At 61.5% G+C, this 26,976-nt stretch overlaps 3 protein-coding genes across 8 annotated transcripts; 2 read left to right on the forward strand and 1 right to left on the reverse strand.

Moving 5' to 3' along the window:
- The first annotated feature begins 30 nt into the window (after nucleotides 1-30).
- Nucleotides 31-5,198, forward strand: LOC127481326 (procathepsin L-like). Of its 4 annotated transcripts, none has more exons than XM_051810513.1 (8): nucleotides 31-704; nucleotides 2,626-2,751; nucleotides 2,880-3,002; nucleotides 3,556-3,705; nucleotides 3,941-4,165; nucleotides 4,246-4,408; nucleotides 4,551-4,665; nucleotides 4,909-5,177. In XM_051810513.1, exons 1-8 carry the CDS (start codon nucleotides 702-704, stop codon nucleotides 5,006-5,008), a joined length of 1,005 nt encoding a protein of 334 aa, XP_051666473.1. In that variant the 5' UTR covers nucleotides 31-701; the 3' UTR covers nucleotides 5,009-5,177. The 4 variants fall into 4 exon arrangements, with proteins under 4 accessions (XP_051666473.1, XP_051666472.1, XP_051666470.1 ...); XM_051810512.1 differs by having other exon boundaries at nucleotides 126-704; nucleotides 2,563-2,751; nucleotides 4,909-5,178; XM_051810510.1 differs by having other exon boundaries at nucleotides 126-2,751; nucleotides 4,909-5,178.
- A 294-nt stretch (nucleotides 5,199-5,492) lies between these two features.
- On the forward strand, nucleotides 5,493-10,531 carry MYDGF (myeloid derived growth factor). The gene is made up of 6 exons (XM_051810519.1): nucleotides 5,493-5,688; nucleotides 7,252-7,302; nucleotides 8,175-8,236; nucleotides 8,551-8,632; nucleotides 9,225-9,297; nucleotides 9,668-10,531. Exons 1-6 carry the CDS (start codon nucleotides 5,521-5,523, stop codon nucleotides 9,745-9,747), a joined length of 516 nt encoding a protein of 171 aa, XP_051666479.1. The 5' UTR covers nucleotides 5,493-5,520; the 3' UTR covers nucleotides 9,748-10,531.
- Nucleotides 10,532-12,617: 2,086 nt separating this feature from the next.
- On the reverse strand, nucleotides 12,618-19,930 carry TNFAIP8L1 (TNF alpha induced protein 8 like 1). 3 transcript variants are annotated; one of them, XM_051810517.1, is made up of 2 exons: nucleotides 19,787-19,930; nucleotides 12,618-13,962 (listed from the first exon to the last, which is right to left on the reverse strand). In XM_051810517.1, exon 2 carries the CDS (start codon nucleotides 13,958-13,960, stop codon nucleotides 13,400-13,402), a length of 561 nt encoding a protein of 186 aa, XP_051666477.1. In that variant the 5' UTR covers nucleotides 13,961-13,962; nucleotides 19,787-19,930; the 3' UTR covers nucleotides 12,618-13,399. The 3 variants fall into 3 exon arrangements, with proteins under 3 accessions (XP_051666477.1, XP_051666478.1, XP_051666475.1); XM_051810518.1 differs by lacking the exon at nucleotides 19,787-19,930 and adding an exon at nucleotides 16,372-16,600; XM_051810515.1 differs by lacking the exon at nucleotides 19,787-19,930 and adding an exon at nucleotides 14,732-14,979.
- Between the last annotated feature and the right edge of the window lie 7,046 nt (nucleotides 19,931-26,976).

The following is a 26,976-nucleotide window of genomic DNA, read 5'->3' on the forward strand; positions in this document are numbered from 1 at the left end:
TGGTGCTTTGGGGGGGGGTGGGAGGGGATGGCAGCTGCTCCCACAGCCAGAGTGGCTCTGGTGAAAGCCAAGTGCTCTGTTCCTTTCTGTGCTGAGCAGTGGAGAGAATATTAAATCCCCTGATGTTCCTCGGGGGAACCACAATCCCAGCAACTGAGGGCTGGGAATCCTGGGCTGGGTTCCTGGCTGGGGGTGGGCACCTCACCCCACACCCCACATCCCTCCCGTGGGATTTAGGGGCTCTGATCCCATGCTGGATCCCACAGGAGCTGCTTTTTGGCTGGGCCTGCCTCTGCTCGCCCTCAAAGCTTCCCAAACCCGGCCGGCCTTGCCTCCTCCACCGGAGCCAGGCATTAATTAGCCCTCTGTTAATGCCCCGAGGATGCTGCCTGAGGCTTGTTTTAAATGCAAAGCTTCTTACAGCTGGAGCATTTTGTCTCCTGAAGACAACTGGGAGCACATCTCCCCCTCCCTGACCCCTTCTTGTCCCCGTGCCCAAATAATTGTCCCGATTATTGCAGTTTGTTGCTTGGCTTCTACAACCCAACCCCGGATGCGGGTTTTGAGGTCGGAGGGGCGGAAGGAGGGACGTGATGGAGGGAAAGTTGCAGCTCTCTTGAAGGGTCTTTAAGAGCAACCTGCAGCCAGCAAAGCTGCTCCCCCCCTCCCTGCCACCCTCACAGCCGGGTGGGTGCCTGAGGATGGTAAGAAGCTTTATTTTTGCAGGGGTTGTTGCTTTCCAGTCTTAATTTAAACTGCTTTTTTCCTGTCCCCGAAAAGCCAAGTGTTTCTTAAAATGTCTTTAAAACGCTCTTGTCTAGAAGAGTTTGCAGATCTGTCGGCTCCTCTGATCCCCCCCCAGCTCGCTGCAGGATTGTTTGGAGCCCTAAAGAGGGGTTGCTTGTCTTCTTTTGGGGGGGGCTGAAGAATCCCGAGAGGAATTAAGTGGGAAATCTGCCTCCTGCAATCCTGAGCTATTCCATATGGAACAGGCTCTGTCGGGGGATTGAAACACAAATGATGTGGGAGGTCCCCGCCCCGACATCCCGAGGGAAAGGTAGTGGGAATAGGGAGCAGCTGGGTGTGCTGGGTGGAGGATTTGCAGCTGGAGGATGAAGTTGAGATAATTTCCTGAGCAGTAACGACGGGGAGGAAGCGGCGGGTGCTGGGGAAACTGGGCAAAAACGACTCTTCCTTGAGAATTTGGGACTTGAGAGCGGCTCAGGAGGCATTTCTCCTGCAAAAACCCGCCCTGAGGGGCTTTATTTTTAGGTGGAGGACGTGGAGGGAGAACAGATGTTCTCGAGGGCTTATTTTTAAAACAAAACTCGCTCCCCTCGAGCTACAGAATTAGCTCAGAAAAGTCAGTCCTTGCCCTGAAAGATGCTCTCACGGAAAACTCCCCGGCATCTCCATTCCCAGAGCGGGCGGGATAAAGGTGCGACGGCGGCTCTCGCTCTCGGAGAGCCACGTCAGTGGAAACTTTGGGGGGGCTGGGGGTGTCTCAGGCATTTGATCTCTGGCCTGGGCCGTGCAGGCAGCACCCCCAAAATACCTGGAGTGGCTCAGAAATCCCAGGGTCCCCCAGAGGAGGTGTGGGGTATCCAGGGAAGGCACAGGGGGCTGTGGTGGAAGGGGCTGGGCCGGGCCGGGCCATGTGTGTCTGTGCTGGGTGAAAGAAAGGGTGTAAATTGATCTTGGAAAATCCTCATGGAGGGATTGTGGTGGAGCACGTCCACACAGGCACCCCAGGACAGATGGGAGGCTTCAGGCCTGGGTGTGGAGCAGCAGCTTCTCAGCCTCTGGAGAGAAACCTCCTCTCTCTGGTTCCATCTCCAGCCGCTCTCTTGGAGGCTGGTGTGGATTTCTGGGGAATTTCCAGTGAAAACAGCTCCATCCAGTTGGGTCATCACAGCTCCTGCTCTGCTGGGCTCTGCCTCGGGTCCCAAAGCCTCTCTGGGTTGGAGCTGGGATCGTGGAATCACAGAATGCTTGGGGTTGGAAGGGACCTTGGAGATCCTCTTGTTCCCCCCTTGTGTTGGGTTGTCCCCCGTGAACGCCCAGATCCTGCTCCAGAGGGGTCCAGACATGACCCCTCGTCCTTTTGCTTGGGGGCCCATCCTGCTGGTGCTGAGTTCCTGGGGAGGGTCACTCACCCTGCTCCTTGGTGGTGCTGGGAGAGATGGTGTGGGAAGGGCAAAAAAGAGGGACAATCCAGTGGTGGAGAAAACCAGCAGGATTTTGCACATAAGGAACGGGGAGAGGCCGTGGGGTGCTCGGGGGGACAACCAGCCCCGTCCCTGCCACCCTCGCTGCCCTTCTGCTGGGATTTGCCTCCTCCCACCATCCAGGCTCTGCTCTCTCCCAAAGCTGCTCCTTCCTCTCCCAGAAAGGACAGTTAAATGCCACCCAAAGGGCGGCTGAGACCTCCTAAAGCTCCTGTCAAACAGCAGCGAGGCCGCTCAGGAGCTGATCCAGCTGATGGAACCAACGTGTCGCTCTTCCCTCTGGCTCGGCCGCTCTGTTTGCCTTTCCCTGCCTCCCCCCTCTCCTCTAATCCAGGCTGGAACTGCTCCCAGGGCTCAGCCTGGGGCCCTCCTGACCCCGCTCTCGCCGTCCCCCCAGCTGGGAGCCCTGGCTGTGACTCTGGGGGTGCTGCTGGCCCTGCTGGGCTGCGCCGCCGCCCCGGATCCCGCCCTGGAGGAGGCCTGGGAAGAGTGGAAGAGTCTCCACGCCAAGGAGTATCCAGGGGTAGGTCCTGCTGCCCTCAAACCTCCCAGCACGTGCTGAGGTCGGTTCTGGAGGATCTCACCCAGACCCACATCCCGTGTCCCTACGCTCCCAGGGGACATTCCCGATCCTTCTGATCCTTGTGGCAGGAGGACGAGACCTTCCGCAGGGAGATCTGGGAGAAGAACCTGCGCCACATCCAGCAGCACAACTGGGAGGAGGCGCAGGGGAAGCACAGCTACCGCCTGGCCATGAACCACTTCGGGGACCTGGTACCTGCTGACACCTTCCCTGGGGACCCTTTGGAGCACCCAGGGCTGGACTGGGGGATCAGAGACCTCTTGGGCCACCCAGGGCTTGATCTGGGGATTGGGGACCCCTCAGTGCACTCCAGGCTGGATCAGGGGATCAGCAATCCCGGGGCACCCAGGGCTTGATCGGGGGATTAGAGACCTCTTGGAGCACCCAGGGTTGGATCTGGGGATTAGGGATCCCTCAGTGCACCCAGGGCTTGATCTGGGGACTGGGGACCCCTCAGTGCACTCCAGGTTGGATCAGGGGATCGGCAATCCTCTGGGGCACCCAGGGCTTGATCTGGGGATTAGGGACACATTGGAGCACCCAGGGCTGGATGTTGGGATCAGAGACCCCCTGGTGTACCCAGGCCTTGATCCAGGGACTGGGTACCCCCAGCCTGTTCCACAGGGAGCTGCAGGTGCCTCTGGGGCCGGGCTGCTTCCCGGGGGTCGGTGGCTGATGGGGCCCTGTGGTGCTGCCAGGGGGGCACCCTTGGCATCCCACGGGTTTTCCTTTGGTGACCTGTAGACAAACGAGGAGTTTAAGCGGCTCCTGAATGGCTTCATCCCAGCGCAGCAGGAGGAGCCAGGGCGGGTCTTCCGAGCCTCAGAGACCCTGAAGACCCCAGTGAGAGTGGACTGGCGGGCCAAGGGCTACGTGACACCCGTGAAGAACCAGGTGGGCACAGGGTGGGGGGTCTGGCCAAGGCTGTGGGAGTCTGGGCAGCAGAATCGAGCAGCAACATCCTCCCAATCCCCCCAAATCCTCGGGACAACCCTAAGGAGCAGCTCCCGTAGTTTTGGCCACGGTGACTTTGTAGCTGAGACCAGCACTGGGGGGGCCAAAGCGTCCCTGCCTGGGGGGTTTTGGGGCAGTGCCGTGACCCCCCCCTTGCGGTTCCCACCTCACCCAGGGCTTCTGCGGGTCCTGCTGGGCGTTCAGTGCCACAGGGGCCTTGGAGGGGCTGATGTTCAAGCGGACGGGGAAGCTGGTGGTGCTGAGCGAGCAGAACCTTATCGACTGCACCCGAAAGCTGGGCAACCGCGGCTGCTGCGGTGGCCACATGGAACAGGCCTTCCAGTACGTGCGCGACAACGGCGGCCTCAACTCGGAGCGTGTCTACCCCTACGTGGGCACGGTGAGGGACAGCAGGGCACCCGGGGCAGGGCAGAGCAGTGCCGGCGTGTCCCGGCCGTGGTGACACCCTCCCGCTCTCAGGACAACTCCCGCTGCCGATACAACCCCCGGGACAAGGCGGCCAACTGCTCCGGCTTCGTGAGGGTGGCACCGGGCAGCGAGGAGGCCCTGGCGCAGGCGGTGGCCACCGTGGGCCCGGTGTCGGTGTCGGTGGATGCCAGCTCCTTTCGCTTCTACAAGTCGGGTACCGTGTGCTCCCCGTGGCGTGGGGGGGTGAATTGAGGCAGGGCTGGGCTGCTGAGCTTCCCCAGGGGAATGGGATCCACCACCCCGAGGAGAAGGGAGCAGGGCCAGCCCCCGGCTCAGCACAGCTCTGCTCTTCCCAGGCCTCTTCGGCTGCGGCTCTGGCAGCTGGAGAACGAACCACGCCATGCTGGCCGTGGGCTACAGCACAACCTGGATGGGTGGGCACAACCTCAGCTACTGGATCCTAAAGAACAGGTGAGGGCTGAGCGCGTCCCCCCAAACCCGCTGCCCCTCCCGCCCCCACACCACAGAATCGTGGGGTTATCTAGGTTGGAAAAGCCCTCTAAGATCAACCGCTAACCCTGCTCTGCCAAGGCCAGCACTAACCCGTGGCCCTGGCCCATGGGGCCTCTGGTTCCCCTCCTTGTCTCTCCTCGAGCCAGGGCTGTTCCCTGTGCCCGGGATCAAGGAGGAGCTCACTCCTGTCTTTTCCTGCAGCTGGACAGAGAGGTGGGGAGAGCAGGGCTACATGTTCCTGCTGAAGGATGCCGGCAACCAGTGTGGGGTGGCCAACCAGGCCAGTTACCCCCTGCCCTGAGCCAGGACAGCCCCCCCTCCCCGCCCCAGCTGAGCTTCCACGGCTGTTTCCTTCTGGAAATGGGGCTTTTCTTCGTGTGCAGCAAGAAGCAATTAAAAGTGGCATGGTTAATTGTCCTTGTCATGGAATCCATGTGGAATGGTTTGGGTTGGAAGGGACCGTAATGCTCATCTTGTCCCCCTGTCCCCATGGCCCCCTTGTCGCCCTGTCCCACTGTCCCCCTTGTCCCCTGTTCCCACAGCCCCCTGTCCCACTGTCCCCTTTGCCCCCTGTTCCCACAGCCCCCTGTCCCTGTGGTCCCTTGTCTCTGTAGTCCCCTGACGCCACAGCCCCTTGTCGCGGTGTTCCCCTGTCCGTCCCCACAGCCCTCTGTCCCCGTGTCCCCCGTCCCCGTGTCCCCCCAGGTTTCCCCTGCCCACACCCCTTGCCCTCACCCAACATGGCGGCCGTGGCGCCGCCGCCGCCGCGCGCTGACCCCTCCCGCCCGCCGTAGCCCGCGCTTCCTTTCCAAGATGGCGGCGCCCACAGGGAGGAGCGGCTGGCGGGCGTGGGCCGCGCTTGTCCCCGCCGCCCTGCTATGCCTGGCGGCCCGGGCGGCCGCGGAACCGGGCGCGGAACCGGGCTCTGTCGGGTTCGACGTGCGGCCCGGCGGAGAGGTTCACTCCTTCTCCCGGAGCCTGGTGAGCAGTCGGCAGGGAGGAGAGGGAGGGAGCGGGTGCGGAGAGGGGTACGCGCCTCGCGCTGATTGGCTGTGAGCCACGTCGCTCACGCCTCCCGCCGCGGCGATTGGCTGGACGCGAAGGGGGGGCGGGACCAGTGTGGGGGGTCCGGGTGGGTGTTTGAGGGAGGGGATCCCGGGGGAGGGAGGGCACCAAGGGGGGCTGCAATGGCCGGGGGGGCACAGGGAGAACGGGGGGGTCCGAGGGGAAGAGGGGGCACCAAGGGGGGCTGCAATGGCCGGGGGGGCACAGGGAGAACGGGGGGGTCCCCAGAGGGAGAGGGCGCACCAAGGGGGGCTGCAATGGCCGGGGGGGCACAGGGAGAACGGGGGGGTCCCCAGGGGGAGAGGGCGCACCAAGGGGGGCTGCAATGGCCGGGGGGGCACAGGGTGAACGGGGGGGTCCCCAGGGGAAGAGAGTCCTTAAGGAGGTTCGTCAGAGGCAGGGGGATCCCCGGGAGAAAGAGGCACGAACAGGGGCTGCAATGGCCGGAGGGAGCCCAGGAGAAGGGGAGACCCCAAGATGGGGGTTCTTCAAGGAGAGAAGAGTCCCCAAGGGGGGCTCCAAAGGCAGGAGGACCCCAGGACAAAGGGGGGTCCCCAGTGGATGAGGAGGTTTCCAAAGGGGCAAGAGAGAGGGTCCCCATGAAAAAGGGGGTCCCCCAGAGGTCTTCAGGGAGGGGCTCCAAGGACAAGGGGATGCCATGGAAGAGGGGGGATCCACAGGGGAGGCTCCTGAGGCAGGGAGATCCCACAGAGAAAGGGGGTCTCCAAGGGAGGGTGTGTCTCCAGAGGGGCTGGGGAGGGGGTCCCCAGGGAGGAGAGGGGACCACAAGGAAGGGAACCTCCAAAGGCAGGAGGCTCCCAGGGAGAAGGGGGGTTCCCTATGGAGGGAGGGAGCCCCCACAGAAACAGGGGTCCCCAAGGACTTGGGGCTCCCCCAAGTGGGGGTCTCCAGCAGAAGGAGGTCCCCAGATAAAATGGGTCCCCAAGGTGGGACAGTCTCTGCAGCCAGGAGGTCCCCAGGGAAGGCAGCCTGCCATGGATCATGGTCTCCAAGGGCGGGTTTCCAAAGGGATGAAGTATCCCAAGGACAGGGAGGGGTTGCCAAGGGAAGGGGGTCTCAAAGAAAGAAAGTCCCCATGGGGAGGAGGCTCAGCAAGGAGAAGGGGCTGCAGATCCTTGAGCCCCCCAGGACACGAGTCCTCACCCCAAACCCCGGACGAGAGTGAGCAGCTCAGGTTGCACCAGGGGAGGTTTAGTTGGATATTAGGGAAATTTCTCCATGGGAAGGACTGTCCAGCCCTGGCACAGCTGCCCAGGGCAGTGGTGGAGTCCCCACTCCTGGAGGGATTTAAGAGCTGGGTGGATGTGGCCCTTGGGGACGTTGGGTTAGTGGTGGCCTTGGCAGTGCCAGGGGAATGGTTGGACTCGATGGTCTCGGAGGTGTTTTCCAACCTAAAGAATTCCTTGGTTCTGTGGAAGAGAAGGTCCTGCTTCAGCTCATGTCCCTCTCTCCTGGCAGGGGGATTACAGCTGCACCTTCACCTACTCATCCCAGGGAGGGACCAACGAGGTGAGCTGGGCAAACCCTGCCCTTCCCCAGTCCCAGTCCCTGCACGGAGGGGGGAAACCGGTTTCCTTTGGGAAGAGCTGATTCCAGGGACAGGGAGCTGTGGGGAAGGGTGGTTGCACCTTTTCCAGCACTGTGTGGAACGTGTTGGATTTGCTCCCTGCACCAAAGTGTCCTTTGTGTGTTGTAAGGAGGCTGTGACAAGGGCCTGGAGGGACAGGACACAGGGAATGGCTTCCCACTGCCAGAGGGCAGGGATAGATGGGATACTGGGCAGGAATTCCTCCCTGGGAGGGTGGGGGGACCCTGGCACAGGTTACCCAGAGAAGCTGTGGCTGCCCCATCCCTGGAAGTGTCCAAGGCCAGGTTGGAGCAACCTGGGCTAGTGGAAGGTGTCCCTGCCCATGGCAGGGGGTGGAATGGGATGAGATTTAAGATCCCTTCCAACTCAAACCAGTCTGGGATTCTGTGACTTAACAAATCTCCGTGCTGGATGTCTCTGGAGAACTGGGAGTGACGTTTTCACACCCCAGCTGGTGGGAAGGACCTCGCAGGAGTAACTCCTGCCTCCTTTGGGAGGCTGGAAGGTTTTCTGTTTGTACTTTGTTATCAGCAAACCCTGTCTCAACCAGGTCCTCATTTTTTAACCTAAAAGGAAATAAGACTTTTAAACTCTTTTCTGTGACAGCACTGATGGGATTGTGGAGAGGACAGAGAGCCACCAGGCCCTGAGCTCGGTGCCAGAGGGACTTTTGTGTTATTTTAGGGCTGCTGGAGCTCATCCTGCAGCTGGAGGGGGGGTCAGTGGCCCCGGGGCCATGCAGGGAGCACGAGGCTCTTCCCCCCAGTGACTGTTTGGACCTTTCCCTCTGCAGCAATGGCAGATGAACGTTGGGATCAGTGAAGACAACGGGCTCTTCTCCTGCTCCATCTGGAGGTGTGTTCTGTGTAACCTCAGCCAAAGCAGCAGCCAGGCAGGGGGGATGTGGGACAGGGATTCTGCTTCCCAGGTGGATTTGCCTCGCAGCAGGGAGGGTTTTCCTCTCCCAAGGGGTGCTGTGGCTCTGCTGGGCTCTTCACCCAGCATTGGTTTATAAACATTCTGTGTCCCCCTCTCCCACCCTCAGCGCTGGATGGAGCTGCAGGAGATCCAGAGGTGGCTGTGGAGGGAGGGAGGGAGCTGGGAATCCTTCACTCCTCTGCACCTCCACCCTCTCTGTGGATGACAAAGGCTCTGCTTTCTCGTTTCAGGCCCCAGGGGAAGTCTTATCTCTTCTTTACCCAGTTTAAAGCTGAAGTGAAAGGAGCCAAGATAGAGTATGCCATGGCTTATGTAAGTCCCAGCTGATCCCTGGGAAGCAGGAGTGTGGGAGGCTGCTATAAAACATGAATTAGGCACGGAAAACATTTATTAGACATCTGTGCAGTGAAATGTGCTCCAGCACATCCCGAATTAGAGACTGGTGGCAGGCAGGAGAGGGGCTGCAGGTGGGCTCCTCTGCACCACTGTGTTTCTGCCCCCTCAAATCCGTGGGTTTGCTGGGAAGGGGGGGGCTCCAAAAGGCACAGCACGGCGGGAATCTTGGATCACCTCAACAAATCACGTGTGACAAAGTAAATAAAACCTCTCTGGGTGGTTTTGTCTGGCTCCTTCTTCCATTTCCCAGCCTTTAGGGGTGAGGTTTTCCATCACCCCAAGGACACCAGTCTGTGCTTTAATAGGAAATGGAAAAACAGGCAGAGATTTTCCTGCAGATTTCCTTCGTGGACGCAATTCTTTCGCTCCACACAGCTCACAAATCCGTTCTTTTTTTTATTTATTATTATTTTTTTCCCCCCAAAATGCGCTGCTGTTTGTTCACTTCGAAGGTTGTAACTCCTTGGATTGCCTCAACCCTCTCACACCTTCTTCCTTCCTGTTTCAGTCTCAAGCTGCTGTGGGTGCCCAGAACGACATCCCCTTAAAACAGGAAGAGTTTGAGGTCACCGAAACAACAGGTCTGTGGCCGAGGGAACCGTGTGAGGAAGGGGGGGCTGTGGGAGGCAGTTTAAGCTTCAGTCCTGTACACTGACAGGTGGCAATGTGTGGAAGGACAGTGCCAGGGGTGCAGTGCTCTGGAGAACTGGCAGCAGGGGGTTGGGGCTCCCATTCCAGCTCAGGGAGGTGGAGGAAGGAGGGTTTATCCCACCAGCCTGTCACGTGCAGGAGGAGGAAGTTCAGTGCCCAGGCTCGCTGCCTTCCCCACCCTGGAAGGGACCCAGCAGGGCTGTTTTGTTCGTGCCTCTGTGCTTTTTTTGGGGCTGTTTTGTTCATGCTTTCCCATCTGTTGATCCTGTGCTTGTTCTCTCTCTCTCCCTCTCTCTCCAGTGTCTCACAGGGAAGGCAAGTTCCGTTTTGAACTGTCCAAGCTCATGATTGTGGCAAAAACACCCCGTGATGAGCTGTGACCCCCGAGGCCAGCCCTGGGCAGGGTGTTTTGGCCAGAAGGACGTGGCAGGAAATGAAGATTCCTGGTTTAAATGAGGGGGTTTTTTTTTGTTTTTCTTTTTGGGGTTGGCCAGACTTTTCTGTTTTTCAATACTGAAACGTGCTGGGGTCCGACACGAGTGGGGCTTGGAGGTGTGAGAGGGCACATTTAATTCTGCCTTGTGTCAGAGTAACAACGTGCTTTTGCAGCTGGAAACCTCCCTGGAGATTCCTGATCCACAGGCAGCCATTCTGGGCCCTCCTCCTGCTTGGCTGATCTGCTGAATGTGGCACAGGGGGCTCCTTATCTCCCTTGCTGGGAAGAGCAGTGCAGGAAGATAAGTGAGTGGCTGGATTTAAGCAGGGCTTGCTGAAGGGAAGTTGTTAACTCTGTAGCCTCTGGAGGGGAGATGGGATTTCTCCCTCCACCAGCGTGGCAGGAGGAAATAATTCATTTAGGGAGGAGGAGAGGATGGAGTTGGCCAAAGCTCTCTTGAGACTCTTTATGGAGAGATCATCCCTGGGGTGGATGCCCTGGACCTGCCAGAGCTGGGTTGGGATGGCTTGGAGGGGGGGGGAAGGCAGAGCAGCTTATTCTGACACAACCAGGAATCAACCCAAGCAGCATTTCCACGTCTCAGCACAACCACAGGACTGTTTTATACCTACAAGTGATTTTTTTTTTTCTTATCTAGAGTAATAACAGGGAATGTGCAATTCCTTTCCTGTGTAAATCCAGCACAAATAAAGCAATGAAGCAGCGTGCTCTGGCCTGAGGTTGCTCTGCTCTCTCACTCCTGCCCTTCCCAGCTGGATGGACCTTCAGGGTTTGCTCAGCCAGGAGGAGCCCATGGGAATTTTGGGGGGCTGCAGAGGGTTTGTGGGGGTTCTGCCCAGCCAAAGAGAGCCCCAGCATGTGACAACAAGGCTGCAGTTGTCAGTTTGCACTGTCACCTTTGATCCCTTTTGATGGTTGTGGTCACTGGTAGGTGCTTTGCCCATTTTTGGGGCAGTTCCCTGTTTTTTTGTCAGTCTGGGTGTGCTTTGCACTGGGAGTTTTACAAGCTCTGCTCTCCAGGCTGTTCTGAAATGCATTTTTCTCCTCTGTGTGTCACTTTATGGACCTGTGGGTGACCTGCAGGGCCCAGGAGTGTCCCCACTGTGCTCCCACCTGTGCTCTGAGCTGCATTTTACAGGTCTCTGACCCTTCTGCTGTTTAAACCAGTCACTTGGAGGGAACCAGAGCAAAGGGACTCATTTCCCAGGGTTGGGATGGGAAACCCAGGCTGTGAGATGGTTCTTCTGGCAGAGAATCTGCTCCCCAGGGCTTCCCTGGGACAAAAAGGGAAGGATTTGGGGGTGAGGTGGGTGTTTGCTGTGGGGAAGAAGGCTCAGCTTAGACACCTGGATGTGAAGAGAAGCTGGTGCCAGGAGTTTGGGGGGGTTAAGTGTGGGCCTGGGGTGTAGGAAATCATGGGGACAAAGGGAACAGCCACGAGTGGGGCTCATGTGACCAAGGGCACCAAAATGCACCTCGAGAAGAGACCAGCAAAGCATTTCTGGCTGCCAATGTGTCCCTCAACCCCATCTCACCACATCTGCCCGTGGTTTCCAGCTCTGGCTCCTCACCAGCACACACCTGGCAGCTGCCACCAGCCCAGGGGGCACAGGAATTGTTCTCAGAGGCCACTTCCCCCTGGTACCAACACACCCGGGTGGGTCCTGTGAACGTGCTTTACCCCCACCCCGAGCTGTGCCACGCAGTTATCTGTGACTGCTGGAGCCAGGGCTGTGAAATGGCAGAGGTGGGGGCTTGATTTCTCTTTATTTATAATCTTTTAAGGCTGAAAGTGCCTGGAGCTGAAAGTTATCAGTGCCTGGAGCCGGCGGTGGGGAGGGAGCGGCGAGCGGGAGCCTCGGAGCCGCTCCGAGCTCCGGCAGCCGCCCGTGCCCGGACACATCCCACGGAACGGGAGGCACAAGGAGGTCGTGGAGATAAGGCCAGCTGGGACTGTGTGGTGCCTCGTGTGCTGAAAGGGCAGTTTTCAGTGTTCAGAGCAGAGATTGTCGTGCTGGGAGCGGCGGCAGCCGGCGCGTCCCCGCTCCGAGAGTTCCGACTCTGCGGAGTCACCCGCGGCCTCCTGCTGTCAGGGTTGTGCTTTTTGGCTCCTGCTGAGCAGCCAGGGGATGTGGGGACGCAGAGGAGCACGTGTGGGTGTCTGCTGGGTTGCAGGATTGCACAGAATCTCGGAATGGTTTGGGTTGGAGGGGCCTTAAAACTCACCCAGTGCCACCCCCTGCCTTGGGCAGGGGCACCTTCCACTGGTTGCTCCAACCTGGCCTTGGACACTTCCAGGGATGGGGCAGTCACAGCTTCTCTGGGCAACCTGTGCCAGGGCCTCCCCACCCTCACAGTCAGGAATTCCTTCCCAATATCCCATCTAAATTTCCCCTCTTTCACTTTGAAGCCATTCCCTGTGTCCTGTCCCTCCATCTCTTGTCCAAAGTCCCTCTCCAGCTCTCTTGGAGCCCCTTTAAGCCCTGGAAGGGGCTCTAAGGTCTCCCTGGATCCTTCTCCAGGCTGAACACCCCCAGTTCTCTGCTCCCCCCAGGATCCCAGACCTTTGCTGCTGTTTTATGCTGGGTTTAACACCCCGTTTGTTCCACTGGTTCAGCTCTGGCCATGAAAATCCAGGAGCTGCTGTGCCAGGGAGCAGGGACAGCCCAGCCAGGGAGCCAGGGAGTACAAACCCCAGGTCACAGAGAGCCACCACCATCCAAAGGACACACCCAGCTGTCCCCAGGGCTCATTTCATCGCTGTCACCCACCGCTGGAACGACCCCACGGAGCTCCCAGGCCAAACAGGTGAGTTTATTTAAATAACTCATCAGGGCTACAGAGTTTGCTAAAAAAAGAACAACCATCACTCAGACAAAGTGGAAAATGCATGAAACCCCACGGAGAACTTTGGAGAACCCCCGAGGGCGGCGTCAGAGCCATGACAGTCATGGGGGGCTGGTGGGGAGCTGGGGCTCAGATGGTACCTGGGATGCAGGGAAGGAGCAGCTCCCTTGTCCAGGTGAGGTGGGATCCTCCTCCTCTCAGGGACTTGTCTTTGAGGAGAGCAAAGCCCACACCTTCCCATCCTGGGCAGCAACACTCTGCACCATGATTTGCTCCCACGGTGTTACGGAGCTGCTGAAGGAAAACCACGGAGCCCCACAACCCTCCAGGAAGGGGGTCTCACAACCAGCAACATCCCACCTGCTCAGACACCCCTTCCAGAGGTGTTACACACCTCCAGGCTTTGCTTTGGTTTCCCCCCCAGGGGGTTATTACAGAGTTCAAGGCTCAGAGTCCTCGGACTCCGAGCTAAGGACACTTGGTGGGCAAAGGAAGTCAAACTGTACAGCAGGAGCCCAAAATCCCAGGATCCCCCGGAGAGGACTCGGCCCAGCACAGGGAGGGCTTTGAAGCCCCTGGGCAAGGGGTGGGCAAAAGTCAAGATGTTCAGTCTCCTGTAGAAACAGGGGGAAATGAGCCAGCACTGCAGAGGAGGAGGAGGGTGCTCAGAGCAGGCAAACAGCCCCGCTCCACCCTCCCAGGAGGCAGAGCCCGGCTGCCAAGAGCCTTCAGATGTTGTCCTCCTCCAGCATCTTGTTGACCCCCTCGCAGATCCTCTGCAGGTGGGTGCGGTAGGGCTCGGAGGGCCCGTAGAGCGCCGACAGGAACTCGTAGTCCGCAAAGTGGTTGAAGACGTGGTTGATGCGGGAGTGGGACTTGGCCGTCAGGTGCCCGTTCACGGCCTGGTGCAGCAGGTCCCGGCACTCCAGGAGCACCCCCGACATGACCCTGCGGTCGAAGGTGAAGTCTATCTGGTGGAAGCTGACGGCCGTCATGGCCAAGGTGTGGACCTTCTTGCGGAACCGCTCCATCACCAGCAGCTCCTCGGGGCTGAACTGCCCGTTGCGGTACAGCACGCCCAGCTTCATCACGATCTTGATGAGGTTCTTGATGATCTTCTGGGCCTCCTTGCGGTTGTGGGTGTACTCCTTGGTGGCCCGGTACAGCTCGTCCAGGATCTCGCTGCTGGTGTCGTCGATGAAGACGTTGGCGATGGTTTTGGTGGCCATCTTGCTCAGGAGCTTCTTCTGGGCCTGCAGGGCCAGGTTCTTGGTGCTGAAGGTGTCCATCTCTGTGAGGGCAAGAGGCACACAGGGGTCAGACCGCACCCTGCGTCCATCCCCACGTCACCTGCGAGCTGGGCTGGTGGGAGGTGTCCCTGCTCGTGGCAGGGGGTGGAACAGGCCTGGGCTTTGAGGTCCCTTCCAACCCAAACCACTCCATGGCTCTATCATTCCTCCCCTTCCCACTCAGCCTTTTGGCAGGAGAAAAAGCACCTCCGGCCAACAGCCAGCCCGAGGCAGCTGCTGGGTGCCAGGGCAGGCGAGAGCTGAGCTCACACCCCGGCTTTGGATGGTGGGATGAGCTGGGGGGTGTTCCCACCTTCCCTCTCCCAAACCCCTGTGGAGAACCAACAGCGAGCGAGGCGTCCCTACCTGAGCACCGCCCGTGACCCTCCATCCCCGGCTCCCTCCTGCTCCCGGGGCAGGAAGGGCTCTTGCCCCATCCCTTCAACATTTTTCCTTCCTTAAACCCTGACTCACTTCCTGCGGGGTGAGCCGGGGACAGCCCAGGTGACAGCTGAGTCACCCCCGCGGCCTCGTGCCACATCCACCCCACGCTCGGCGGGCCCGGAGCGGCGGGGCCGGTTTGCAGCTGATTTGTGTGGGAGCCCTTCTCCCTGGCACTGCCCTGATCCACCCACACGAGCTCGGGCTTGTTCTGCCGCTGCCTCGGCTCCCTCCGGCGTCGCACGGAGGTGAATAATTCAGCGAGACACGGCCCTCACCTACAGCCCTCCCCTACAGCCCTCACCTACAGCCCTCACCTACAACCCTCACCTACAGCCCGGCTCCTGCATCCCGGCGGGACCAAATCCATCACCTCGGGCAGGTCGCGGCTCTCGAAGCCGCCGTGACGGAATAAAACTGGAGCTGCCGACCCTGGAGAGGCGCCTCGGCCCGGGGAAACCGCAGAGCTACAAATCACCGGGAGGCGAGAACAGCGGGAAAACAACCGGCTCCGGAGCCAGGATGGATGGGCAGAGCTGGGGCTGCTTATGCAAGAGGCTGCACATGGCATGGAGAGCCTGGCAGAGCGGGAAGGGATGGGCTCAGGCTATAAATACATCCCCTGGGAGGGGAGAGGAGATATTTCAGCTAAAGGAGGCTGCCGGTGTGAGGATGGATGGGGATAAATTGGCCACGGATAGAGAGCAGGTTTAGATTGGATATTAAGAAGAAATCCTTCCCCAGGAGGGTGGGAGGACCTGGCACAGGTTGCCCAGAGAAGCTGTGGCTGCCCCATCCTTAGAATTGTCCAAGGCCAGGTTGGAGCAACCTGGGCTAGTGGAAGGTGTCCCTGCCCATGGCAGGGGTGGAACTGGATGGGCTTTGAGGTCCCTCCAACCCCAACCATTCTGGGATTCTGGTGCAGAACTGGGTCTGTCCCCATCACAGGAAGCTCTGTGTCTCCCCTAGGCCAAGCTGCCACCCCGTCCCAGACCCCTCTGGAGAACCCCAATCCTGCTCCTACCACTCCGGAGCACACACCAGGCTCTCAGGAGCAAATCCCAGCTCCCTGTGGAGCCGAGGCTCACCCAGCCAGTTGTGCAAGGACAACTGTGATGGGCCCCGACTCCCTGAGCATCTTCCAGCCTCCAGCTCCCTGAACCCAAGGGCAGCCAAGGCTCTGCGGGGACGTGAATTACGGGAGCGGTGACGGAGCCGCCGCGGGAGCCGCCGCCTGCCGCGTTATTTACGGCCCTCGGGAAAAACACGGAGCTTTGGAAGCGCTTCCTCCAAGGGGAAAGCGTCGACCTGTGCCAGCGGGAGCCTCGAGCTGAGGCTCCTGCACTGGACAAGGCAAAAATGACGGCACAGATGTTGTGTGACAGCAGCTGCCAGGCGGGTCGGGCCCATTTAATGCCAAGGCTGAGTCCAGGAGGTGCCTCCGGAGCCGAGCCCGGAGGGACAGGCAGGGTGGGAAGAGGCAGCGTGGCTCCATCTTCTCTCCCTTGGCTCTAAGAGGACTTCCTTTGGCATCCTCTCCAGAAGGAGCAGGGCTTTGTCACCCCAAAGTCCCCTCCCTTATGGCTGTGGGGTGCCCTGGGCTCCCTGCCAGGAGCTGTGCCTGGATAAATAGGAATTCCCACACTGGGCAACCGCAGCCATAAAGCAAGTGCAAACTCCACCTACAGAGCCCACAGAAAATAGGAAGTGCCACCTCCTGAGAGCTGCCCACAGCTCCCAGATGCCAAGTGGAATAACGGATCAACCCTCTGCTCCCTGCAGCAAACAACACCCGGCCACCCACAGCCCTCTCCTGCTGGGAACTGGGGCGAGGAGCATCCCGGGGGAAACTGAGGCACAGAGGGGTCTAGGGACCCCAAAAGCAGTATAGGGACCCCAAAAATGCAACCAGCTCCCGTGAGCTGTTCCACAGGTCGCTCCCTGCAAACCCCAAGCAGACCCGAGCTCACCTCCCGTTGGCTCCCGCTCAGCACCGGGACGGTTCGCGGGGCACCCTCTGCACCACACTGGGAGCTGCTGACTCAGCACCAACAGGGAGATTTTCACCGGAACGAGCCGTTTTCCTGCCGGGAAGGGCCCCGCGACCCCATTGTTCACGGAGGGGCTGCTCTCGGCGCGCGGAAGAGGCAAGTCTTGCCCCGAGGAGCAAACACGAGCCTGAAATAACCCACTTCGCTTCCTTCCTGTCGCTGAAGTTTCCAGCCCGGCTCAGGGCTTGGGTTGCCCCCCCCCCCCCCTCCACCCCCTTCTTCATTTTTAATGAAAACGCCCTCAAAAAAACAGCTTCTTCTTCCGAAAAGGAGCAGCCGGGTGTTGCTGTCACCGAGTCCCCTCCCAGCTCCGGAAGAGCGCGGCGGGGCCGCGGTGCCCACGGCGGCTTCGGGGACAGTCACAGCCCTTTTTGGGGGGGTTTCCACCCATTTTGGAGGTTGGGGGGGGGCAGTTCTGCAGCCCTCAGCGGTGGTGTGGAGGTTGGGGTGTCCCGTGGGAGGACACGGAGGGTGTCCCCGCCGTGGGACGGGTGTGCTCCCCTGGGGATGGGCTCGTGCCGTGGCCACCTCCGCCGGTGGTTTGGCGTTCACCGCAGCGGGACGGCACCCGCAGCACCTCACCCAACACCTGGCTGCGGCCTCGCCCCCAGGGACCCCCAAAAAACACCTCCCACACCATTTTGGGCACGAGCATCAATTAAAGCTCGAGGGGAAGGCGAGACCCCGTCATCCTGCTGGCACCTGGCACCGGTGGCACCAGCACTTGCCACGGCAGAGCTGCCAAGTGAGCATCAGCTGGAGGTCCTTTATGGAGAGGGGCCAAATCCAGCAGTGACACCGCCCCAATTATCATTTCTACCAGTCCCAAAAGTCCTTCACCCCGACTGTCCCCATCACCTGGTTCCCACCAGCGGGTTCCCCCCCCCCAAATTCCGCCAGTTCCCTTGGCAGCAGGTGAATATTTCATGCAGGAAAGGGAAAGCACTTAAATAATTTATGGAGCAGCGCAGAGGGGGAGGCTCTGCAAAGCTCCAGCTCAGAGCAGAGGCACCTCTGCCTTCTCCTCCTCCTCCTTTTCCTCTTCCCCTCCTCCTCACCAGGGCCATAGGAACTCGTAGTGTCTTGCTACAAGTTCCCTCCAACACGGAAACATCAGTTCCCAACCAGGATAAACATTTAATAGCGGAGATCTCCCCGGTTTTCCCTCCATCCCACAGGCTGTTTCCTCCCACCGATTCGGAAAACACCCCTGGCTCTGCAACCCCAGCATTCCCATTCCTCCTGAATCCTTGGCTAAACGCCAAGGGGGTGGATAGGATCCTGCTCCATCCCCCGGCATCGCTTTCCACCCACTCCAACCCCTATTAATTAATTAAACGCCGCCGCGCTGGATTACAGGGGGGGAGCGCCGGGAAGTAACCGGAGAGCCCCGGCAGCCTGTCCCCACCATCCGTGACCCCTCCAGCTCCCGGGAGAGCAGTGAGAGAGAGGAGGGGGAGCGGAGGAGGAGGAGGAGGAGGGAGAGAGGAGGAGGGAGGGCTCGCACGTTGCCATGGGTGCAAAGAGCAGCCGGAGCCGCCGGGCTGGCACACGGATCCCACGGATCCGGCGCGTGTGTGCCCAGCGGGGTGAGGCCGGGGAGGAAGCCGCTGAGTAAACACCTCTCCCGAGGCAAAACTCAGCTCTTGGCAAGGCCGGGGTGAACCCTCGGCCGGAGCGAGGACCGGGAATGCCGCGGGGCATCGCCACGGCCCGGCACCGCAGTGGCACCGAGCGCTTGGCACGATCCCTCCTGCCCCTGACACCTCTGGCACCGGGAGCTGAGCTCCTCCATCCCCAAGTCTCCTTCCCGCAAAGATGCACCAACGGGAAGGAGGAGAAGCTTTTTTGGTTTTGCCTGGGAATGCTGATCCGCCCCGGCGGCTCCGACGTGTCTGTGCAAGGAGCCGATCCGAGGGGGCTCCGGCGATGCCAACCCCGGGCGTGGGTGGTGGGGAATCCAGGCGGCGCTTCCCGTGGGAATGGGATCCTGGCACACGGGGGGGGAGGGAAGGGGGGGGATTCTGGGGGGCTGATTTGAGGATCTGGTGGCGTATCAAGGAGTTTCCCCTGGGATTGCTGTGCCCCAGGGGGAGGCAGCTGCGGTATGGAGAGGAGGAAGAGGAGGAGGAGGTGAAGGAGGAGGAGGAATGGGGGTTATTTTATGGAGAGAAGAAGGAGGAGGAAAAGGAGGAGGAATGGGGGTTATTTTATGGAGAGAAGAAGGAGGAATGGGGGTTATTTTATGGAAAGAATGGGGAGGAAGAGGAGGAGGAAGGGGGCTTATTTCATGGAGAGGAGGAAGAGGAGGAGAAGGAGGAAGGGGGGGTTATTTTGAAGCATCTGTCTCGCCTTCCATTTCCTCCTTTTCTTTCTCCAGCTGCCATCAAGCTGCTCTCTCTGGCAGCAACTTCCTTTCCCCTTTGCTCGGAGCAGACGGGGACTTATGGGGAAGTAGAAAACAGAGGGTGGGAGAGGGGAAACTGAGGCCAAACCACCATCCTTCCGTCTGTCCGGCCCACGGTGGGGGCCAGGGGGGCATCACATGCTTCCTACCCCGGGATCAGGAGGACAAAGTCGCTCCAGGAGGGAAGAAAACTCCACGGGACAATCAGGATCCGGTGCTGGGCTTGGGGTCAGCAAAGAATGTTTATGGCCCAGATCCTTCCCTGCTCCAGAGGGAGGTGGGTCAGAGTTGGGAAGTTTTTCACCCCACTCGTGCTCTGGGTGGGATCTGACCTCTCCGAAGGGATTAGTCTCTCCGGGAATGGAGGAATTTCATCCTCTGGAGTGCAGGGAGGGGAGGAGGGACTGGCAGTGCCCGAAGCCAAGTGCTGCCATGGGGCACCCGGCCCTGCCCTCGCACGTGGGTCTGTGATGGCCCCGTGACACGGGCTCCGGTGCCTTCTCCCGTTAACCAGTACCCACCGGACCCGGTGGTGTTTCCAGCCCCCTCGGATTTCCGTGGGATTTGGGGGAAAATCGCCCTTTCCCCGTGTTTTATCCACCTGGGGAAACCGAGGCACGGCCCAGGGCTGCCGGGAACGGCCCCGGGCTCTGCCCACCCGGCAGCTCCCGCCCCTCGGGGCTTCCCAAACCCTCCTCTACCCCCGGGGCTCCCAGGGGGCTGGGTGGGGACGTCGGTGCCCGGTGACACCGGGGAGGGGGGGACACAGCACGGAACGGGCCGGCACCGGGCTCTCCCGCCCCCACGGACCGGGGGAAACAGGGATACCGGGGGGGCTGGAGGGAACCGGGAGTATCGGGAGGTGCCGGGAGGTGCCGGGGGAGGGGGTCTGATCTCGGTGGGCGGCAGAGCCCGGCCAGCCCTTACCTGCCTGCTCGGGGAGCGCGGCGCCGGGACCGGGGCAGCTCCGGTGCCCCCGCGGGCCGGGCCGGGGCGGGGCCGGGCCGGGGCCGGGCGGGGGGTCCCGCTTCCCCCGGCGCCTCTCCCTGCCCGGCGGGGCCCCGCAGCCAGTACCGGTGACCTCTCCCCGGTCCGATCCCAGTGCCCGGTGCCCGGAGCCGGTGCCCGGTCCTCGGTGGAGGTGCCGGTGCCCTGTGTCGATGTCCGGTGCCCGGTCTTCGATGCCCGATGCCGGTTCCCGCTGCCAGTTCCCGGTGCCGATTCCCGGTGCCTGTCCCCGGTTCTCGGATCCCGGTGCCCGGTGCCCTGTTCCCGGTGCCGGTTCCCAGTTCCCGGTGCCTGTTCCCGGTTCCCGGTCCCTATTCCCGGTTCCCGGACCCTATTCCCGGTTCCCGGACCCTATTCCCGGTTCCCGGACCCTATTCCCGGTTCCCGGGCCCTCCCGCCCGCGGTCGCTCCAAGTCCCGCGCGGTCCCGGGAGCGGCGGGGGCGGGAGGGGGGCGGGGGGCGTGTCCCGCGGGCGGCACCAGCCAATGGCGACGCGGGGCTTGCTACGAAGCAGCCAATGGGCGTGCGCGGACGGGGGTGTGGGCGGGGCCGGGGCGGGCGCGCCCCCGCGGGTCCCGCGCGTGGGACGGTCCCGTTAGAACGGGGGCGGGGAACGGGACCATCGGGGACACGGGGGATGGGGACACGGGGGGGGGTGGGCACGGGTGGGTGATGGGCGTGCGGGGGGATGAGGGAACACGGGTGGGTAACGGGGCACGGGTGGGTGATGGGGACACGGGGGGTGATGGGGACACGGGTGGGTGAGAGAAGAAGAGTAGGTGACGGGTCACGGGTGGGCGGCGGGACATGAGTGGGTGATGGGGACATGGGGGGTGACGGGACATGAGTGGGTGATGGGGACCTGAATGGGTGATAGGGACACGGGTGGGGGATGTGGGTATGGGTGGGTGACAGGACACGGGTGGGTGACAGGACACGGGTGAGTGGTGGGGACACAATTGAGTGGTGGGAACATGGGTGGGTGACGGGACGCGGGTGGGTGGTGGGGACACGGGTGGGCGACAGGACACGGGTGGGTGGTGGGGACACGGGTGGGTGACAGGGACGCCGTGCCACGGTGCTTATGAGCAACAGCTTAGGAGGGCGCTGGTAGACCGGGCTGAGCGAGGGCAGTACCCGGGGGTCTTGGCACGTCCCCCCTCGCCTGGGGGGGCCCGACGTGGGGATGTAACAGCCCTGGGAAGGGGGGGACGGGGCGGGGCTGCCCCGCTGCCGGCCGAGCTCTGTGTGTGGAGGAGGGTTTCGGCAGGGGGATCGTGGCTCTCAGCTCGTCCCGGTGCTGGGGACCCCCCCATGCCACGGTCCCACGGAGCCGTGCCCAGGTCTGCACCCCCATTCCGAGCTCCCTTCCTCCTCCTCCTCCTCCTCCTGGCTCGGTGGGCAGGAGCCACGGCACACGATCCTAATCCCCAAAGGTGGCATTAAACAGATTAAAGGTGGGATTTAGAGCGGATTAAAGTCTGGATTAATGGGAGCCTTGACTTGAAACTTGGTCTCACGCAGCGGCTGGGAAGCGAACCCCAAATCCTCACCAGCCCCCCAGCCCTGCTGCCCCTCACCCCACCCTGCGGTAGTGCCAACACCTCTGGGGCATCACTCCCACTCCCGCTATCCCCAAGGATTTGCTCCCGACCCCACGTTGTGCCGGAACAGCCGGAGCAGCTGTTCTCGATCTTCTGAACAGTTGTGCCATCAACCTGCCCGGCATAAATCACCCCCTGGGCTCATCCGGTCCCGCTGGCCCTTGGCAGAGGTGTGAAACCAGCCATTAGCCAGGAATGGCATGGAATGGGCTGGTGGGCTCTGGGAAATGCTGATGAATCCAGGGGAGGTGGTGAATAGAGCTCGAGAAGCGCTGGCAAAACATAGTGGGTTCCTCTTGGCAGGGCTGGTCCCCATCAGTGCCTGGTCCTGTGTCCCCACCATTGCTTGGTCCTGTGTCCCCATCACTGCCTGGTCCTGTGTCCCCACCACTGCTTGATCCTGTGTCCCCCCTGCTGTCCTGTCCTGTGTCAGCATCACTTCCCCATCCCACACCCCCCATTCCTATCCCATCCCATGCCCACATTCCTGCCCCATTCCTGCCCCATCCCATGTCCCCATTCCTGTCCCATTCCATGTCCCCATTCCTGCCCCATCCCATGTCCCCATTCCTATCCTGTCCTGCACCCCCATCCCAAATCTCCACCACTGGGACAACCCTGCAGCTCTTTCACCTCTCTCAGGCCGCTGCTGAAGGTGCAGTGGAGGGTGACAGGGTGGGCACGTGGGGGGCACCCTGCTGCCCCCAGGGCACTCCCGTGTGCCCATCACCCAGCACCCCAATTCCCATCTTCGGGACAATCTCAGGGATGTTGCCACACCTTGCACAGCTCTGCACCTCACTCCAGCCCTGAAGTGGGACCCCAAACCCTCCTGGGGTCCCTGCAGGGCTGGGGTCACACCGGGGGGAAGCCCCCCCAAATCCGTGGGTGCTGCCCACGTGGGTGGAGCAGCCACTGCGGATCAGTGGGGATGGGAGCTGGCGCCGCATGAAAACAGGGAATAAAAAAGAGAAGCAGCAGGATCTGGGCCAGCTCCGAGCGGCCTCTCCCCCCCGTCCCTCCTCTCCTTTCAGGGAAATGAAACGGGGCTTTGCAGCAGCTCCTCTCCCGCCCGCCGAGCATCGCCCGTCCCCGGGGAGGCTCACGGCTCATCCCGTTCCCTCTCCCACGGCAGATCCCGCCTGGATATCTCTCACAGCACCAGTAACACCAGTCGCCGCTGCTCCCCCCGGGCCGGGTGCGGGGGGCTCCACTGGGGCCGGCGGGGAGCGTCCCCGGGGAGGCAGCGCCTGAATAATTCAGGAGAGCTCGGCGAGAGAAACAGGATCTGCTGCCCGCCGGGTCGCAGAGGGGTGCTGGGAAGGGCACGGGGCAGCTCCCTGTCCTTCTCCTCATCCCCAGTGTCGCTTTGTCACACCGCTTCAAGGACCCTACTCCACCAGCATCGAGAGGCGGTTGCTGCCGGCACATCCCGGCTCCAAGGGGACCAGGGAGCGCCCCAGCGCCCTGCTTGGCTGTGCAGAGGGACAGGACGGGGACGCGGTGTCCCCAGCACCCACCTGTCCCCATGGGGATGGCACATGCCAGACCCCAGCAGCTCCTGGGGCAGGGGATGGCGCCGCTGCCCATAAAGCCACTATTGTCACCGGGGCACGTGTGGGGTGGGGAAACCCCCGTCGCGGGGCGGTGAATCCCTCAAGCCCTTCCCTCTCCAGCATTTTGCATTCCCACCGCTCCCTTCCCTCTCCGCACAGCTGTGCCCGGCCACAATGGCCCCTTCTTGCCGCGTCACCGGCGCCGGCTGCGCTCCCTCGGCCCCTTCCCCAGCCCCGAGCCACCCCGCTGGCAGCCGAGGCGGAAAAATTCGTCCCAGGAAAGAAAAAAAATCCGTCCTGGCAGGCACCAGCTCCGGGAGAGAACCACGAGCAGGGTCAGCTCTCCTGACCGATTATCCCAGCGATACTCCGGGATTTTTAGCTGGCTATGGATAGAAGGAAAGGCAGAGGGTGGAGGTGTCACTTAGGGGTGCTGGTGGCACCCAAAGGGTGTCTGGTGAGACCATGAGACTGTTCTAAAGCCGCGGGGACAGGCAGTGGCTGTGGCATAGCCACTCAGCTCCTGAATCCTGGGATTCCCCGAACAGCTTCATCAAGGAGGAGAAAAAAAACAGGCAGAGCTCGGCACTGGCACCAGAATCCTGGTGGCATCCCGGTGGCATCAGTGTCACCAGTGCAGGCAGGACCCAGGGTGATAATGAGGAACTGATAATTCAAGGTGCCCCAGGGATTTGCTGCTCCTCGGGGTCCCAGACCCAGGGAAAGGTGCAGCCCCACAGGGATGGGGTGCAAATGGGGGCCCAGGACCCACTGAGCTGGAGGGGTGACACCGAGGGTGCTTGGTCGCAGGGTGGGGGCATCTTTGGGGTGGTGGGTGCTGATGGGTGTCCCCAGGATGGAGCAGGACACACCATGAGCTGCACCCCAACATCACCTGTCACCGCACTCTGGGGGACGCTGGGGCTGGTCCCCAACTCAGAGATTTAACCTCTTTGCTCCCGGTCCTCCCCCAGGGCAGAGGGGTTTCGTGGGTCCCCAGGGCCACATGCCTGAGCAGCGCAGTCCCCTGCCACCCCCTCCGCACATCAGGCCCCGTGCCACAGCTGGAGCGGGCGCCTTCTGCCTCTGTTTGTTCACAGCGAGCGCCGAGGCTCGCGAGTTAATTAAAGCTCGATCGAAACTGTCGTCAGGCAGTGCCGCTCCTCGAGAGGCTGCGAGCGCTCCCATCCCCCGGGAAGGGATGGAGGAGGATGCTCAGGATGCTCCGGGGGAGAGACAGACACCCTGGGGAAGGAGTTGTTGTGATTACCCTCCCCGGGAGGAGGCAAAACTCCAACCCCGTCCTGGGGACACCGCGTGTGGTGTCGTGTCACTGCCTGAGCGTGACCCACTTACCCAGCGCTCAGCTGAGCCCCGGCTGCTTAATTTGGGGCTGGGGGCTGCTGGGAGGGGGGGCCCTGCCAGGCCGAGCCGTGCCGTTCCAGGCCGAGCCGAACGCAGGGCCCCGGGCGCGCTCCGGCCGGGACAAAAGGGAATGTAGGTTAAAGCACAAAGTGCTGCGGAGCCCGCTCGGCAGCAGCGAGGGGGGGCCGGGGCAGGCGCCCACCGCTGCAATTAGCTAATTGCTCCGTGTTCGCTCGCAGGGGACGAGGGGGATGCTGTCACCGCTCCCTGCTGCACTCTCCATCTGAGAAAGCCGCCCCCGGGGGCACCGTGCCCCCCCGTGTGCCCCCCTGCGCTCTGCACGGAGCTGGAGGAGGAGGGGGAGCCCCCAAACCTGCTGTCCCCAGCCCGGCTGGATGTGATGTCCCTGATGTCCCCACTGCTGGGACAGTGGGGGTGATACTCTCTTAGCACCAGGGATCCATCTGGTTTTCCCTCTACGTTTTGGGGGTGCCCTGCTGTGCCCCAAAGATCCCTCGTGGCCTAAATTCTGCCCAAGTCATTGAGTGGGAACCAGAAATGTCCCGCTCAGATGGTGCCTGAGGAGAGTGTGGGAGCCCGTGACATCACCAGGAGCCTGAGTGACAAATGGCATCATCAGAGCAGGTCATTGTGTCACCTTGTGGGGCAGAGGGACCCCCGGGCTGTTGGGTGGTGGCAGCAAGGATGGGGTGGCAGCAGGATGCTGCTGACATCATCAGGCTGGTCCATGACATCAGCTGGTGGCAATTAGGAGGGGACAGAGAGAGGGGTCTGGGCAGGCTGTGCAGGAGCTCTGGGGTGAGGAGGAGGAGGAGGAGGATGGTCCCATGGAATGATGTCCTCAGCTCATGGCTGCAGAGCCTGTCCTTGTGCTGGTGACATATTGACTGACAATTCTTAATCAAGTGGATTATTAATTAGCAGCAGAGCCGGCTGGTTAATCCTGGGCCTGGCTGGGAGCCGGTGGTTTGTGCTGACAGAGCCTGGGATCGTGACACGGTCGCTCACGTGCCACCATTCCGGGACCTGCTGTGCCAGGACCCCCACGCTGGCCCAGGGCATCCCACTGGCACTGGAAAGGCACGGATGGCATCCACCCCGGGGCTCGGGTGATGGCCTCACCCACCGTGCACACTGGTGACCCAAACCCCATGGGATTTCAACCCAAACCCCAGGGGATTTCACCCCAAACCCCATGGGATTTCACCCCAAACCCCAGGGGATTTCACCCCAAAAGTGGTGGGTGTCACCACAGGATTCGCCCTGGCACAGCGGGACAGGCAGTTGGTGGGTGGGCACCAGTCTGCTGTGTTGCCTCCGTGCCATCTGGGCTGTGCCAGTGGGGGTGACATGCGTGTCACTGGTGCCACACGTGTCCCCAGCCGTCGCCGTGGTGGTTGTGCCACGGAGGGTGGAGGGTGCTGGGGCCCAGCCCTGCCTGGGGCATCCCCCTGCCCTCGCCTGTGGGGATGGTGCCCCTCAGGAGAGCACCTCAGACCTCTCGTGTGACCTTGACCCCACTGTCCCCAGCCCAGCCTGGGGGTCCCAGGGGGACCTGCGGGCTCAGGGAGGGGTGGAAGGGGCTGAGGACCAGCTCCTCCATCCCCATCCGAGCCCACTCCAGGGCCATTCCCCCCGCGGATCCATCCCACATTTCCCTGCCTGTCTCAGCCATCTGCCGAGACCCCCCCGCGGGCAGGGGGGATGCGCAGGTTTGCTCCCCAAATCCCTACCCCGCTGCCGGTCCCAGAGCTGGGCTCGGAGCATTTTGCTCACCGTTTTGGTGCAGAAGATTTAATTTTGGTCCTAATCCCTCCCAGCGCCGGGCTCGCCTCCCCGCGCGGCTGTCGGCGGCGATTTCCCAGCCCTAATTAAAGCTCGGAGCGTGTGGCGGCGGCTCCCTGGGGATGCTTCCCTTGCTTCCCAGTTTCCCGTCAAGATCAAGGGGATAAACCAATGTTACCGGCAAAGTTAATGCCGGCGGCAGCTGAGGGAAGCGGTGACGAGCCCTGAGCTGGTGGCAGCCGCGGATCCGGAGGCGAATCCCGCCTCGGAACGCTGCCTCGGGGGCCCGAGGATGGCAGGAGGGCTCAGGGGGGTGGTGAGATGAGTTGTGCAGGTCTCAGCCCAGCCCTGAGACCCGTCTGTGGCAGCTTTTTGTGGCCTCACTGGGTGTGTGGCATCACCAGGCAGCCGTGTCCCTGCCCGAGTGTGCCCAGGTCTGGCAGCAGGGGAGGTTTTGGGGTGTCACACCCAGATCCCCTGCCCAAATGACCCCAGGTCTGGCAGCAGGGGAGGTTTTGGGGTGTCACTCCCCTGCCCAAGTGTCCCCAGGTCTGGCAGCAGGGGAGGTTTTGGGGTGTCACTCCCCTGTCCAAGTGTCCCCAGATCTGGCAGGAGGGGAGGTTTTGGGGTGTCACACCTGGATCCTCTGCCCAAGTGTCCCCAGGTCTGGCAGCAGGGGAGGTTTTGGGGTGTCACTCCCCTGCCCAAGTGTCCCCAGATCTGGCAGGAGGGGAGGTTTTGGGGTGTCACACCTGGATCCTCTGCCCAAATGTCCCCA

This window comes from Manacus candei, unplaced genomic scaffold (genome assembly GCF_025592945.1).
Source record: "Manacus candei isolate 608988 ecotype Guabito, Panama unplaced genomic scaffold, ASM2559294v1 h1tg000078l, whole genome shotgun sequence".
In the NCBI taxonomy this organism is placed as follows: domain Eukaryota; kingdom Metazoa; phylum Chordata; class Aves; order Passeriformes; family Pipridae; genus Manacus; species Manacus candei.

What these genes read in the sequence shown, in the direction of transcription:
- MYDGF (XM_051810519.1), top strand. Translation starts at nt 5,521, where the DNA reads ATGGCGGCGCCCACAGGGAGGAGCGGCTGGCGGGCGTGGGCCGCGCTT. An exon ending in ACTCCTTCTCCCGGAGCCTG is followed by an intron (nt 5,689 to 7,251) that starts GTGAGCAGTCGG and finishes CTCTCCTGGCAG; the next exon opens with GGGGATTACAGCTGCACCTT. An exon ending in CCCAGGGAGGGACCAACGAG is followed by an intron (nt 7,303 to 8,174) that starts GTGAGCTGGGCA and finishes TTCCCTCTGCAG; the next exon opens with CAATGGCAGATGAACGTTGG.
- TNFAIP8L1 (XM_051810515.1), bottom strand. Translation starts at nt 14,972, where the DNA reads ATGCCATGTGCAGCCTCTTGCATAAGCAGCCCCAGCTCTGCCCATCCA. An exon ending in ATGCAGGAGCCGGGCTGTAG is followed by an intron (nt 13,963 to 14,731) that starts GTGAGGGTTGTA and finishes TTGCCCTCACAG; the next exon opens with AGATGGACACCTTCAGCACC.
- LOC127481326 (XM_051810510.1), top strand. Translation starts at nt 2,482, where the DNA reads ATGGAACCAACGTGTCGCTCTTCCCTCTGGCTCGGCCGCTCTGTTTGC. An exon ending in ACGCCAAGGAGTATCCAGGG is followed by an intron (nt 2,752 to 2,879) that starts GTAGGTCCTGCT and finishes TCCTTGTGGCAG; the next exon opens with GAGGACGAGACCTTCCGCAG. An exon ending in TGAACCACTTCGGGGACCTG is followed by an intron (nt 3,003 to 3,555) that starts GTACCTGCTGAC and finishes GGTGACCTGTAG; the next exon opens with ACAAACGAGGAGTTTAAGCG.